Source organism: Mobula birostris, unplaced genomic scaffold (genome assembly GCF_030028105.1).
Source record: "Mobula birostris isolate sMobBir1 unplaced genomic scaffold, sMobBir1.hap1 scaffold_619, whole genome shotgun sequence".
NCBI lineage: Eukaryota > Metazoa > Chordata > Chondrichthyes > Myliobatiformes > Myliobatidae > Mobula > Mobula birostris.
Genome location: NW_027278339.1, coordinates 12,501 through 28,280, shown reverse-complemented (window position 1 = coordinate 28,280; position 15,780 = coordinate 12,501). Strand labels below are relative to the sequence as shown.

Here is a 15,780-nt window from a genome sequence, read left to right as displayed (position 1 = left end):
CCAGTTTTGACTCCTGACCCCTGACTCCCAAACTCCAAACCCTGAAAACCCAGGGCTGAACGAGGAGATGGAGGAGGGTGGAGTGAGGAGATGGAGCTAAGAGGCCAGTCCTGACCCAAACTCCCCTGCCCAAACTTCCTCTCTGACCCCACACCTCTCACTTACCCTCCAATATCCCCTCCCCCACTACCTCCACTTTACCTACCCTCCCTTTCCGCCCCCTCCCTCACTCTCCCCTTCCCCCGCACTCAGCTCCCTCTCCTCCCTCCTCCCACATTCTCCTTCCCTCTCCCCAACTCTCCCTTCATCACCTCTCCTTTTCCCATCTCTCCCCGCCCAATCTTCCCCCTCCCTCACTCTTCCCCATCTCCCTACCCAGTAAGTGTCTCCCCCACCACCACCACCACAGCCCCTTCCATGGCCCGGTCCAGCCGGTGCTGGGATCTTGCTGTGTGCCGAGGGTGGGGTGGGGCTAGGAGTAGATGGTGATAACCTCGCAGCCCCCTCCTCGGACCAGCAGCACACGCTCCAGTCCCTCGGTCAGCACCTCCAGAAACTCCATGTCTGGTGGGAAGGTCAAGGAGAGGGAGGGGAAGTCTGCCCTGGGCGCCCATCCCAACTGAAGCACAGAACACGCACACTCACACGCGCGACCCCGTCCCCCCACCCAGGGCCTTTCCAAACTTCTACCGATACAGAGTGCAGAGCTCTAGGACTAGTTGCGTCATGCTGTCTGCTTTGGAGCCTCTGATGTACAAGATCACACGAGGTCACAGGGGGTTGTACACTCTGCCCGTTCCATCACAGGTCTGACCCTCCCCGCCATCGAGGCGCTACCTCAAGAGCACAGCATCCATCCCTAGGGACCCTCACCATCCAGCAGATACCCTCTATTTGTGATCACCATCAGGAAGGCACACACTCAACCATTCAGGAACAGCTTCTTCCCCTCTGAATGGTCCTCGAACAGTACCTTTTACACCATTTAATTATTTTGCAATTTATAGTGTAACACCCTGGGAAAGGTTTCACTGCTAACGTAATGGTCTTTCTGTGTTTAGAGATGACGGGTGCTTTGGAATGTGAGGTGTCCAATGAGGGGAACCAGTTTCTGTGTTGCGTGCCCGACCCCGGTGTGAGCTGGGTCCTTTGTTTGGTGGGAGATAGGGGTGGGCATGGAGACTTTGTCTCCATCAGCAGGGGAGAGACTCCAGGATCCACGGGCACGGACTCAGGATGGAGGGACGACCCTTTCAGGACTGAGTTGAGGGATTTCTTCAGAGGATAGTTAAGCTGTGGCCAGAGAAAGCTATGGAGGCCGAGTCATTCGGTGTGTTTAGGGCAGAGATTGATGGGTTCTTGATCGGGAAGTGGGGGAAAAGGTAGGAGAATGGGGTTTGAAAAAGAAAATCTGCAGTGATTGAACAGGGAAGCAGAGGGAGGGGAACGTCCTAACTCTGACCCTCTATCTTATGGCAGACACAGACACACAGTCCCTAATCAGCCTACAATTCTCCAAATGCATGTAAATCCTGTCTCTAAGAATCCTCTGCAACAGTCTACATTTCACTGATGTAAGACTCACTGTAATTGCCAGCATTATCCCCATGACCTTTCTTCAACAAAGGAGTAACATTTGCCACCCTCCAATCTTCCGGTACTCCTCCCGAGGCCTGTGAGGATGCAAAGATCGTCGCCAAAGGCGACGGTAGGATAAAAGGAGAAGAGAGTACAGCACAGGAACAGGCTATTCAGCCCACAATGTTGTGCTGAACCACCTGAAAAACAAATCCAAAACACCCAAACACTAATCCCTCCTACCTACACCATGTCCATATCCCTCCACCTTCCTCACATCCATGTGCCTATCCAAAATGTCTCTTAAAAGCCTCTAATGTATTTGTCTCCACCACCACACCAGGCAGCACATTCCAAGCATCCACCACTCTCTGAGTAAAAAAACTTAACCCTCACATTCCCAATTGAACCTACCCCCTCTCACCTTCAATGTATGCCCTCTAGTATTAGACATTTTACTCAGCCCACTCTATCTCTGCCTCTCATTATCTCATAAACCTCTATCAGATCTCCCCTCAGTCTGCAGCACTCCACAGAAAACAACCAACCCCCACACACCACACCCCCCTCCTCACTTGCAGACCCACTACCCCAGCAGCCACAGGGAGGATACAGTTCTCATCACCGTCGCTGTTCCTTGGGGGGCCTGGCATGTTGAGCAGAACCAGCCGTGCATCGTGGGATTTGTTGACGATGACCTCGTTCAACCGGACCGCCGTGTGCATCCGCCGGACATTGGAATGGTCACTGCGGACAATGGCATCCATTACACGACGAGACGCCACAGTCCACCCTGGCTCTCCCCTTTCCTACCACTCCCCACCTCCCCCTCCTTCCTCCCCTCCCTCTTTCTCTCCACCCCTCCCCAGCTCTCCCTGCCCTCCCACCGGACTCACGGGCGGATGTCCATCAGGTCCCGGAAGCCATCGGGGGTCTGGCATCGGCTCCGCTGCGGTTCCTGGTACCGGTCCCGGGTCCAGGTCATCTGGATCCGGTCGGGAATTCCATCGGCCTCGTCCTCCTCGTCGGAGCCCAGACTGGCCAGCCGCAGCGTCGAGTTCCGATCCTTTACCAGCTGCGCCTGGGGGGGAGGCAGGGGTTAGACAGCAGTGAACCTGGACCAGGAGGAGGGATTGTGGGGATAGAGCGAGGGACGAGGAGGGGAGGAGAGGCCGTGGGGGAGGGAGGGAGGGACTCAGTGTTGTGGGATAAGAGGTCTGTATTGTTAGAGTGAGTGTGTGCATACTCTCTCTCTCTCTCTCTCTCTCTCTCACACACACACACAACACAAATTAAAAAATATGAACCAACAGGATGAAGCAAGCAGGAGCAGAAAGCAAAGTTCTAACACTACCAGCAGCTGGACAGAGAGCTAAAACGAGGTACAACAAGCTGGCGTACAACTCCCACCCCACAACACACAACCCCCGACCAACTACTGGTCAACACAGCGAAAAGCGGAGAGCGAGGTAAAACGTGTACTGACTTGTGGGACAGGCAGACTGCTGAAGGAGCTGGTGATTCCCTGAGGAGAGAGACTTGTTTAACGATCGCTCAGTCCGGGCACAAAACTTACCTAAACACCCGCACCCACCCACACCAACCCCCCACCCCGGAACTCCTGGATCAGATCCCAGCCTGTAACCCACTCCCGGAGATCTGTTATTCTATATATAAACCCCCCAAACACCCGGCTCAGATCCCAGCCTGTAACCCACTCCCGGAGATCTGTTATTCTATATATAACACCCCCCAAACACCCAGATCAGATCCCAAACTGTAACCCACTCCTGGGGATCTGTTATTCTATCTCTAACCTGTGAACCCCTGGATTAGATCCAAGCCTATAATCTGCTCCCGGGGATCTGTTATTCCCTATATAAACCCCTCGGAACCCCTGGATCAGATCCCAGTCTGTAACCAACTCCCGGGGATCTGTTATTCCCTATATAAACCCCCCTGAACCCCTGGATCAGATCCCAGTCTGTAACCAACTCCCGGGGATCTGTTATTCCCTATATAAACCCCGCTGAACTCCTGGATCAGATCCCAGTCTGTAACCAACTCCCAGGGATCTGTTATTCTATATAAAAATCCCCGAACCTCTGGATCAGATCCCAACCTGTAACCCACTCCCGGGTATATTACTTTGGGTACCCACCCCACCCGAGCCCCCTATGTACACAAGCTGGTGTGGGACATAAGATGTGAAGGTAGGTGTGGCAGGCCTGATCTGTGGGACGTTACCTCTCGGTCTCTTTCAGTTTTCGACAGCCTCATCTGGCGCAACATCTGGGATCGCTGCTCCATCATCAGCGTCCTCTCGTAGGTGTAGGCTGAAATATCGCTATCGTGCTGGGTTGGGAGGACAGAGGAGTCAGAATGCAGGAACTGGCCCTTTGGCCCACAATGTAGGTACTGACCACAGTGTCAAACTAAATTAACCCCTTATGCCTCCACTCCCTGCACATCCACACGCCTCTCTAAGAGCCTTTTGTGATCGTTCTATCATACCTGCCTCCACTACCCACCCCTGGCAGTGCAACCCAAGCACTCACCCACCATCTTGGACTAAAAAAACTTGCCCCACACATCTCCTTAGAACTTATCTCCTCACCTTAACTGCACGCCCTCTGGGATTAGACGTTTCCACCCTGGAGAAAAAAATACCTCTCACCTCTGCCTCTCATAATCTTATAAACCTCTATCAGGTCTTCTCTCCGCCCGCACCACTCCAAAGAAAACAACTCAAGTTTGTCCAACCTTTCCTTATTGCTTCTGCCCTCTAATCCAGGCATCATCCTGGTGAACCTCTCCTGCAGCCTCTCCAGAGCCCCCATGGCTTTCCTATGATGGGGCTTCTGGGGCTGAATGCAATATCCAGATGCAGATTTATAAAGCTGCAACGTAACTTCCCAATGACCCAACTACTAAAGGCAAGCAAGTTACATGCTTCGATAACACTCTGTCAACCTGACAGGTCACTTTCAGGGAAATGTGGACTTGGACACCAAGACCCCTCTGTATATCAACACTCTTAAGGATTCTGTGTTTTGTCCCTTTACGTTTGATCTCTCCAAGATGCAAGACCTCATATTTGCCTGGATTAAGCAGCATCTGCCATTTCTCTGCCCATTTCTGTCCCGATATATTCTTTAGCAGTTCACACCCACTGTCCACAACACCACCAATCGTTGTGTCACCTGCAAACTTAGTAACCCCCCAACTACTGTACATTTTCATCCAGATCATTCATATTTCATATAAATGCCACCAGTGACCTACGGCGACGTTTTGCAAATACCTTACAAAACTACTAGATACTCTAGTAGACGTACTTCTGAACTGTGATTGCTGCAGTCTGCAATTTCCTTTTTTTTTTATATAATTTTTATTATATTTTCAAAAAGAATACATGAAAAGATAAAATCTACCCACCCCCCCTCCCCTTAACCCTCCCCCCCCACATATATAGTCCTACCTAAAAAGAAAGAAAGAGAAAAAAAAAGAAAAGAACCGCCTGGGTGTTGGAAGGTTTCCACATGCTCCATGGGATTCAAAATAAATTTGGTATAATTATTCGTTACTTTCCCCAAGTGACCAAAATCTTTATTGGAGCACTTAAATATGCCATCCTATCTTTTGTAAATAAGGGCGCCAAATATTCAAAAATGTTACATATTTATCTCTTAAATTATAAGTAATTTTTTCAAGTGGAATAGAACTAGCCATTTCATTATTCCAACAATCCATACTTAAATACGAATCAGATTTCCAAGTAACTGCTATTGTCTTCTTAGCTACTGCCAATGCAATTTTTATAAATTCTTTCTGATATTTATTCAATTTAAGTTTCAGTTTTATCCCTTCAATATCACCTAATAGAAATAATACAGGGTTATGTGGAAGTTGAATTCCAGTAATTTGTTCCAATAAGACTCTTAAATTTATCCAAAAGGGTTGAATTTTAAAACAAGACCAAGTAGAATGTAAAAAAGTACCAATTTCTTGATTACACCGAAAACATTTATCAGATAGATTTGAATTTAATCTATTTATTTTTTGTGGTGTAATATATAATTGGTGTAAAAAATTATATTGTACTAATCTAAGTCGAACATTTATTGTATTTGTCATACTGTCAAGACAAAGTCTTGACCAATTTGTTTCATCAATATTAATATTCAGATCTGTTTCCCATTTTTGCTTTGACTTATGGATTCCTTGTTTAATTGTCTGGTCTTGAATCAAATTATACATACAAGAAATAAATTTTTTAATTTTCCCTTTTTGAATTAAAATTTCAATTTCATTAGGCTTTGGCAAAAACATTGTTTGACCCAGCTTACCTATTAAGTAAGCCCTTAATTGAAAGTAACAAAAGAAAGTATTATTAGATATTTTATATTTATCCTTTAATTGTTCAAATGACATCAATATACCTCGCTCAAAACAGTCTCCTATAAATTTAATCCCTTTTTGGTACCAATTATATAAAAGTTGATTATCCATTGTAAAAGGAATAAGTCTGTTTTGGAACAAAGGTCTCCTTGCTAATAGAGATTTCTGTGTTTCCTTATCAACATTTATCTTATTCCATAGATCAATCAAATGTGTTAATATAGGAGATTCTTTCTTTTCCTGTATCCATTTAGATTCTCATTTATATATAAAATCTTCAGGTTTATTTTCTCCTATCTTGTCTAGTTCTATTTTAATCCATACTGGTTTTATGATCATTGAAAAAAGATGCAATAAATCTAAGTTGATTTGCTTTATAGTAGTTTTTAAAGTTTGGAAATTGTAATCCTCCTAACCCAAATTTACATGTCAGTTTTTCCAATGATATTCTTGACATTTTACCTTTCCAAAGAAATTTTCTCACACATTTATTTAACTCTTGAAAAAATTTCTGTGGCAATTGTATTGGTAATGTTTGAAACAAATACCGTAATCTAGGAAATATATTCATTTTTACAACATTGACTCTACCTACTAATGTTATTGGTAGTACCATCCATTTGTCAAGATCTTCTTGAATTTTTTTCAACAGTGGCAAATAATTAAATTTATATAAATTCTTTACATCATTATCAAGTCTTATACCTAAATACTTTATACCATTTACCGGCTATCTAAATTGGGTTACTAATCGACATTGACTATAGTCTCCTTTAGTAAGAGGTAAAATTTCACCTTTATCCCAGCTTATTTTGTAACCTGATACCTTCCCATATTCATCCAATCTAGAAGATAATTTATGTAACGAATGTTGTGGGTTTGTTAAATATATCAAAACATCATCGGCAAAAAGATTAATTTTATATTCCTCTTGGTTAACTCTAAAACCCATAATATCTGGATCAATTCTAATTAGTTCTGCTAATGGCTCTATCGCCAATACAAATAAAGCAGGTGATAGTGGACAACCTTGTCTAGTTGACCTTTTTAACTGGAATGGTGTTGAAATTTGAGAGTTTGTCACTACTTTAGCTTTAGGGTTAGAATTTAAAGATTTAATCCAATTTATAAAAGATGTTCCTAACCCATGTTTTTCTAATACTTTAAATAAAAAATCCCATTCTAATCTATCAAATGCTTTTTCTGCATCCAAAGCTACTACTATACTCTTCTCATCCCTTTTTTGTGCCAAATGAATTATACTGAGTAGCCGAGTTACATTATCTGCCAATTGTCTATTTTTAATAAATCCTGTTTGATCCATATGTATTAATTTTGGTAAATATTTAGATAATCTATTCAATAAAATTTTTGCTATTATTTTATAATCCGTATTCAATAAAGAAATAGGCCTGTATGATGTTGGTTTCATAGGATCTCTGTCCTTTTTTGGCAATACTATTACAATCGCTGTTGAAAAAGATTCTGGAAGTTTATGTATTTTTTCTGCTTGACATATTAGTTCCATAAAAAGAGGAAATAATAAATCTTTACATTTTTTATAAAACTCAGGTGGAAAACCATCTTCTCCTGGAGATTTATTACTTTGGAGTGATCCTAAAGCTACTTCAACTTCTTTTAATGTAAAAGGCATATCTAATCCCCTCTGTTCTTCCAAATTCAATTTTGGAAGAGAAACTTGTGATAAAAACCTTTCTATCTCATTAACATCATTTTGGGATTCTGATTGATATAATTCAGAATAAAAATTTTTAAAGGTTTCATTTATTTCAAGAGGTTTATAAGATATTTTATTTGCCCTTGTTCTAATTGCATTTATTGTTTTGGAAGCTTGTTCTGTTTTCAACTGCCAGGCAAGAATTTTATGTGCTCTCTCACCTAACTCATAATACCTTTGTTTAGTTCTTATAATTGCTTTTTCCGTTCTATATGTCTGAAGCGTATTATATTGTAACTTCTTATTGACAAGTTGTCTTCGTTTTTCTTCTGACATATATCTTTGAGATTCTTTTTCTATTCTTGTAATCTCTTTTTCCAATTGATCTAGTTCTGCCATATATTCTTTCTTAATTTTAGACGTATAGCTTATTATCTGGCCCCTAAGATATGCTTTCATCGCATCCCATAATATAAATTTATCCTCCACTGAATGAAAATTTGTATCCAAAAAAAATTGAATCTGCTTTTTCATAAAATCACAAAAATCTTGACGATTTAATAATGCTGAATTAAATCTCCATCTATAAGCCACTTTTTCCTTGTCAGCCATTATTATTGTCATTAATAAAGGAGAATGATCTGATAATATTCTTGCTTTATATTCCATATTTTTCACTCTGTGTTGAATATGCATTGATAATAGAAAAAAATCTATCCTTGAGTAAGTTTTATGTCTATGAGAATAGAACAAATAGTCTCTTTCTTTAGGATTGATTCTTCTCCACATATCAATCAAATTTAAATCTTTCATCAATGATAAAGTTAAATTTACTACCTTCGATTTTATAACAGCCTTGGTTGATCTATCTAAGACTGGGTCTAAGCAAAAATTAAAGTCTCCTCCAATTAATATTTTTTCATGTGCATCCGCCAAATTCAAAAAAGCTTCTTGTATGAATTTTGCATCATTTTCATTTGGTGCATAAATATTCATAAAAGTCCATAGTTCGGAAAAAAGTTGACAATGTATAATCACATATCTCCCCGCAGAATCAGTTATTACATTTTGTATTCTAATTGGTAACGTTTTATTGATCAAAATTGCTACTCCCCTCGCTTTTGAATTAAATGAAGCCGCAACAACACTACCCACCCAATCTCTCTTTAGTTTCTGATGTTCTATTTCTGTTAGGTGCGTTTCCTGTAAAAAAGCTAAATCTATCTTCATTTTTTTAATATATGTTAAGATTCTTTTTCTTTTCACTGGTCCATTAAGCCCATTAACATTAAAACTCAAAAAATTCAATAAATTAGTCATTATTCTTAACAAAGTTACTCCAATCTAAAACATTACTTATCTTCTCAACTCTCAGAGTTCCTTGGGGAATTTCTTTAAACTTCACCATGTTGCTATGTGTTCCCCCCCCCAACCTTCCAGGCAAAAAGAAAAAAAGGTAGAAAAAAAAAGAAAAAACAAAATACCCCCCCACTAATGTTGTGAATGAAAGGATACACAACACTACCCCCCTCCATTTTACGGGTCGCGGCAAAAGCCACGCTTGCACACATGATTAACGTAGCAATCAATCAGTGCTTCTTCCAGCTCCCCCGCAACAAAAAAAGTTATATATATATATAGACAAAATTAGTATTACTATTCCCAACTAATTTCCTCCAGTGTTAACCTTTCTTACCCCCTTCATATAATTAATAATATATTTATACATTCATCCAGCTTCAAAAATCCAACAAGTCCATTCTTTAACCCAATCTTCATCTTCAATCTATCTCTCTCCTGAGTTTGTTCTTGTATCTGGTGAATATTCAGAAAATCTTGCACAAACTGCTCTGCTTTCTGGTAGTCATCAAAAGATCTTTTTTCTCCACCAGGCAAAAAAATCTTCAAAGTTGCAGGATAACGCAGAATAAATTGATAACCATGATCCCATAGGGTTTTTTTCACTGGATTAAACTTCTTCCTTTTCTTCAAAAGTTCGTAACTTATATCAGGGTAGAAAAAAACTTTGTTCCCTTTAATTATCAATGGCCCTTTTCTATCTTTGGCAGCTCGAGCAGCTGCCTGTAGAATCCTTTCCTTGTCTTGAAATCTTAAGAATTTTATTAAAATCGATCGTGGATATTGGTCATCTTTTGGTTTTGGTCTTAGAGCTCTATGTGCCCGCTCAATTTCAATTGGTCGAGCCTCCTCTCCCATTTGCAAAACATCCGGGATCCATCTTTGAAAAAATTCTATTGGCTTTTCTCCCTCCATACCTTCTGTAAGACCAACAATTTTAATATTATTACGCCTACTGAAATTTTCCAACATATCCACTTTCTCCAAGAGTCGGTTTCTTTCCGAGTTCCAAACAAGCAGATCATTTTCTGTTTTTTCCACTCTATCATTCATAAGCCCCATTTCTCTTTCCATCTTCTGAAGCTTCTTTTCCATTTTGTCCTGTCTTTCCATAACTTTATTATAGCACCTCTTCGTATCTCTAAGCTCTTCTCTTACTTTTCTTAATTCAGCCGTTGATTGCAATAGAGCCTCTCTTATGTCTCTATCATCTCCTTTACTTCCACTTGCTTACAATTCTTCCTCTTCTTCTTCATCTGTGTTCTCTGCAGAGTCCAATTCTGACTCTGAGTCATTTTCAATTGCAGTGGGTGTCGGTTCTTGTGGTTTGCATTGTGTCGATTTGCGCATGCGCATTTCCGGTGTCTTCTTCGGAGAAACCGTTGCCACCGCCATTGCTCCCTGTTCTACTGAAGGAGATCCAACCTGAGTCCGAGGCTCCATCGTTGCAGTAGGCCCTTTTTTCTTCCCGTCTCGCGGCTGCTTCGCAACAGCAGACTTCTTTTGTTGCAGATTAGGAGGCATATCGTAAAGTAGTCTTACAAAGTTTATAAACAGTTTTGAGAAAATATTTACCAACTTTGTTTTATTTAAACGGTACTTTACTGATTTGTTGCGGGAGAGCTGGATTTACACGTCTCAATCCCACGTCATCACGTGACATCCCCCCCTGCAATTTCCTTTTTAAGCAAGTTCTTTTGAACCAACTAAATGATCTGGCGCTTTTGCGATCTCCTGGGGGTTTCGGCCAACTAGGCTCTGGAGTGTGCAGGTACGGCTGGGGTGGCCAACGCTGGGGGTGGATGCAGTGTCAGGGCCTGATAGCAGAAGGCAAACCCGTCAGCTCTTTTACTCTGCGCCAATGAGAGCGGCGAGCAAGATTAAAATTGTCAGGAACAAGAGCAGAAAATGAACAGAAGTTCAGCGCTGTCTGCCTGCATTTGACCATCCTCCTCTTCTCGCTGCTACCATCGTGCGGGAGGTGCAGGAGTCTTGGGCCCCATGCCAGTGGGTTTGGAAGCAGTTGTTGCCCTGCCGCCTGGAGCTTCATTCGCCTCAGTGCTGAATGGGTTCTGCAGCTGTGGCCTCACTTTGCGGTCCATGTTCCATGCGTTTTTGTTTAGTTTTTCTAAACTATCTTTGCAATTTGATCAAGACATCAAGGCTGAGGGCAAAGGACGAACTGGTGTTCAGCTCACTACTCTGCAAGGTTTACTCGTCTCAGTACCGAACTGGTTCCGTAGCTGTGGCCTGCAGCCATCAGCACTCACCTCAGCCCTGAACTGGTTCCGTAGCTGTGGCCTGCAGCCATCAGCACTCACCTTAGCCCTGAACTGGTTCTGTAGCTGTGGCCTGCAGCCATTGGGCTCAGCTCAGCCCTGAACTGGCTCTGTGACTGTGGCCTGCAGCCATTGGGCTCAGCTCAGCCCTGAACTGGCTCTGTGACTGTGGCCTGCAGCCATTGGGCTCAGCTCAGCCGTGAACTGGCTCTGTGACTGTGGCCTGCAGCCATTGGGCTCCTGGACGGGCTTCACTTGCCTCAGTGCTGAAGTGTCTTTGCGGCTGTCGCCTCACTTTTGGGGATTCAGCGGTTAATATTCTGTGTGTTATTTGTGTACTTTTTTCATTGTTTGCACAATGATTCTTTCTTTTTTACCAAGTATTGGGAGTCTGACAGTCTTTGTTATGTGGTTTTATTTTTAAAAGGTTCTATCGGGTTTCTTTGTTTTGTGGCTGCCTGCAAGAAGACAAATCTCAAGGTTGTATATGGTATACTTTGATAATAAATGTACTTTATCCACAGTATCTCTGTGTCTGACCAACATGTTATTGCATTTGTTACATTGATAGCCAGGAGGGCCATTTTGTTGAAGTGGAAGGATACATCAGCTCCCACTTTGTCACAATGGTTCTCCCAAGTGATGCGATGTCTTAGTTTGGAGAAAATTAGAAGCTGAACCTTTGAACCTTTATTTGATCTTGAGAAAAGATGGGGCTCGTTACTATCATTTGAGTTGATTGATAGATTTCCTCCACGATCTAATTGTAAATTTTTGGTACATTTTTTTGCTTGGTGCCGGTTTGATGTTTATCTTTAGAAGCTTTTTGTATGACGCATGGCTCCAGGGTTAAACACCTAATGGGGTTTTTTTTTCTCACTTTTTCTTGCTTAGTAGGGCTTTATTTTTCTTTTTTTTTGTCACCAAAATTTTTTGAATCTTTAAAATAGTGTTTTTTTCTTGAGACGTTGTAAGTGTTGCTTACTTCGATGTACTCTTGTTAATTTTGGATAATAATAATAAAAAGATTTCAAAAGAAATGTACTTTGAACTTTGAACTTGAACTTTTATCTCAAAGAGCTGAGGACCCAGCACAGGTCCCTGTGGAACAACAGTGGTCACACACCTCCAGCCAGAATAAGTCCCATCGACTACTATCCTCTGTCTTCAATGGACAAGCCAACTCGGAACCCAGACAGCCAACTGACCATGAATCTCGTGCATCTTAATCTTCTGGATGAGCCTCCCATGAGGGACCATGTTGTCCATGTAGACAATATCCAAAGCTCTACCTTCATCATCTCCTCAAAGAACTCAACCACAACCTGTCCCACACAAAGCCCTGGTTTCCCAACTGCTCATCAAACCGATCCCTAAGAGGCCTCTCTGGTAACCTCCCCACCACTGACGGAGATCCACCAGTCTGTGGTTTCCAGAATTATCCCTGTTTCCCTTCTGGAATAAAGGAACAACATTAGCGACTCTTTATTCCTCTTGAGCCTCACCTCCACAGGCTAAGGAGAGCCTGAAGATCTCTATCAAGGCCCCCACAATCTCTATCCTCTCTCAGTATCCTTGTGGTAGATCCCATCTGGTCCTGAAGACTTACCCACCTTAATGTCCTTCCAATGATCCCAGCTACACCTCCCCTCTGATCTCCGCACTCCCTAGAATGTCAGCAGGACCCTCTCTGATCGCACTGTCCTTGGAAACATCTCGGCCACTCCCTCTCCCACAAGCAGGCACTCACCATCTCCACCACCTCGACCTGGGCCTCGATGCGCAGGTGGTACAGGAAGGTGGCCAAGTCTGCCTTCATCTGGATGCTGTTGTCCTCCATTTGGGCCACCGTGAAGATGCGGATACTGCACTTCCGCCATACCTGGTGGGGGGGAGAGGGGAGACAGAGAGTCAGAGACCAACATGGGGGTGTGGGGGACGGGGTGAGAGATCAGTCTGGGAGTGCGGAGACCAGGATTTGGAGAGACAGGAAGCATGGAGAGTGAAAGACCAGAGGGCTGAGAGATGGGCAGTGGAGCGCCGAGGTTGGGGAGGAGATGACGAGTGATAGACCAGTGGGTGGAGGTGGTGGGGGACAGAAGGAGAGAGCATGGGAGGGGAGATGGGGATAGATGACATGTGACAAACTGTGGGGGGGGGGGGGAATGGAGAGTGATGGAACCTGGGTTGGGAGGGGGAGAGGACAAGAGACCGCTGGGAGTGTGGGAGATGGGTAGAGAGGGGAGAAGGACAGGGGAGTGGGGAGAGACCATCATGGGTAAAGCTCTCCCCATCCAGAAGCACGCCTACATGGATCATTGTCACCAGAAAGTAGCATCCATCATCAGGGCCCCCAGCACCCAGACCATGCTCTCTTCTCACTGCTGCCATCGGGAAGAAGGTACAGGAGCCTCAGGACCCACACCACCCGGTTCAGGAACAGTTATTACCCCACACCCATCAGGCTCTTGAACCAGAGGGGATAACTTCACTCGGCCCACCACCTATGGTTGTTCCCACAACCTATGGACTCACTTTCAAAGACTCTTCATCTCACATTCCTGATTTTTTTTTATTTATTAATAGTTCTGTCTATTTGTATTTGCAGTTTGTCGTCCTTTGCACACTGGTTGAACTCCTAATTCGAGCGGTCTTTCACTGATTCTATTCTGGTTATTATTTTATTATGGATTTATTGAGGATGCCATGAGAAAATTAAAGGCAGGATGAGAAGATGGCGGCGCGACGCAGCACGCGCAGCTCTCCGCTGAAATAATATCGTATCTGTTAAATAGGGGCCGTGGACAATTCTGATTTGATGGAGACAGACGTGAGAAGGCACAGAGGAACATCTGGAGAAATTTCTGAAATGCCCAGTTCGCTGCCGCTGCTACTGTGCAATTGAGAATCTCCGGAGGGAAGGCCCCAAAATCCCCGGCTTTGCCTGCTGCTGGCGACCGAGGCTGGGGTCGAAGCGTTCGGCAGAGATGGTGCTCAGCACTCGGTGTCGGAGGGCTGATCAGAGCTCGAAGTTTTCGGACGACTCAGAGTCAGACTGTGGTTGGGTATGGCAGGGAGAGTTTTCTTCCTTCTCCCGTCTGCGTGAGATGTGGGACATTCGAGAGACTTTGAACTTTTTTACTGTGCCCATGGCCTGTTCTTCATCAAGTTATGGTATTGTTGCACTGTTGTAACTATATGTTATAATTATGTGGTTTCTGTCAGTTTTTTCAGTCTTGGTCTTTCCTGTGTTTCTGTGATATCACACCGGAGGAATATTGTATCATTTCTTAATGCATGCATTACTAAATGACAATAAAAGAGGACTGCGAGTCCTCATAATCTCATCTAATCTCAGGGTTGTATATGAGTACTTTGATAATAAATTTACTTTGAACTTTGAGTGACGGACAGGGATGTTGGGTGGAGCCCAGAGGTTGTGGTGGAATTGGGAGAGACAGACTGAGGAGGAACCCCACCCCCCCCCGGCCACAGGTGACACGTCCTAAGCACCCCGAACCCCCTCACCTTGTGCTGGCGTAGCAGGAAGGGCAGTAACATGAGCAGCCCCCCATCGTGCACAATCCACCAGACGTCGACAGTGCCCTCGGTGAAAGGCTCCCCGTTCCCAGGGAAGAAGCTGATGTTCTTGGGCACCAGCAGGGCCAGCTGTGCGGCCGTGGTCACTCGCACCGTACCTGGGAGCAGAGACGCCGTCAGAGGGCCGGTTAGAGCACAGGCGGAGGCTGGGGGCAGCGTGGGAAGAAGGGCGAGTGGGTGAGGGAAGAGAGGGATGAGGGAGACCGGGGAGGTGAAGGGCGAGGAGGGAGACAGGGAGGTGAAGGGAGAGGAGGGAGACAGGGAGGTGAAGGGACAGGAGGGAGACAGGGAGGTGAAGGGAGAGGAGGGAGGTGAAGGGAGAGGAGGGAGACAGGGAGGTGAAGGGAGAGGAGGGAGATAGGGAGGTGAGGGGAGAGGAGGGAGATAGGGAGGTGAAAGGAGAGGAGGGAGATAGGGAGGTGAAGGGAGAGGAGGGAGAGGAGGGAGATAGGGAGGTAAAGGGAGAGGAGGGAGATAGGGAGGTGAAGGGAGAGGAGGAAGACAGGGAGGTGAAGGGAGAGGAGAGGAGGGAGATAGGGAGGTAAAGGAGAGGAGGGAGATAGGGAGGTGAAGGGAGAGGAGGGAGAGGAGGGAGGTGAAGGGAGAGGAAGGAGACAGGGAGGTGAAGGGAGAGGAGGGAGACAGGGAGGTGAAGGGAGAGGAGGGAGACGGGGAGGTGAAGGGAGAGGAGGGAGACAGGGAGGTGAAGGGAGAGGAGGGAGATAGGAAGGTGAAGGGAGAGGAGGGAGACAGGGAGGTGAAGGGAGAGGAGGGAGACAGGGAGGTGAAGAGAGAGGAGGGAGATAGGGAGGTGAAGGGAGAGGAGGGAGACAGGGAGGTGAAGGGAGAGGAGGGAGACAGGGAGGTGAAGGGAGAGGAGGGAGA

The 15,780-nt window shown here is 44.6% G+C and overlaps 1 protein-coding gene across 3 annotated transcripts in view; it reads right to left on the bottom strand.

The window, feature by feature from the left end:
• Positions 1-354: 354 nt before the first annotated feature.
• LOC140193621 (solute carrier family 12 member 6-like) overlaps positions 355-15,780 on the bottom strand; it is a 27,902-nt gene continuing 12,476 nt past the window's right edge. For 2 of the 3 annotated variants that reach the window (XM_072250781.1, XM_072250780.1), the window contains 7 exons: positions 14,824-14,993; positions 13,046-13,177; positions 3,826-3,933; positions 3,065-3,103; positions 2,475-2,659; positions 2,192-2,325; positions 355-564 (listed from right to left, as the gene is read on the bottom strand). In XM_072250781.1, the coding sequence (XP_072106882.1) occupies positions 473-564; positions 2,192-2,325; positions 2,475-2,659; positions 3,065-3,103; positions 3,826-3,933; positions 13,046-13,177; positions 14,824-14,993 (860 nt within the window). In that variant the 3' untranslated portion in view covers positions 355-472. The remainder of the gene's footprint in view (positions 565-2,191; positions 2,326-2,474; positions 2,660-3,064; positions 3,104-3,825; positions 3,934-13,045; positions 13,178-14,823; positions 14,994-15,780) is intronic. The other variant, XM_072250783.1, reaches the window with a different exon arrangement.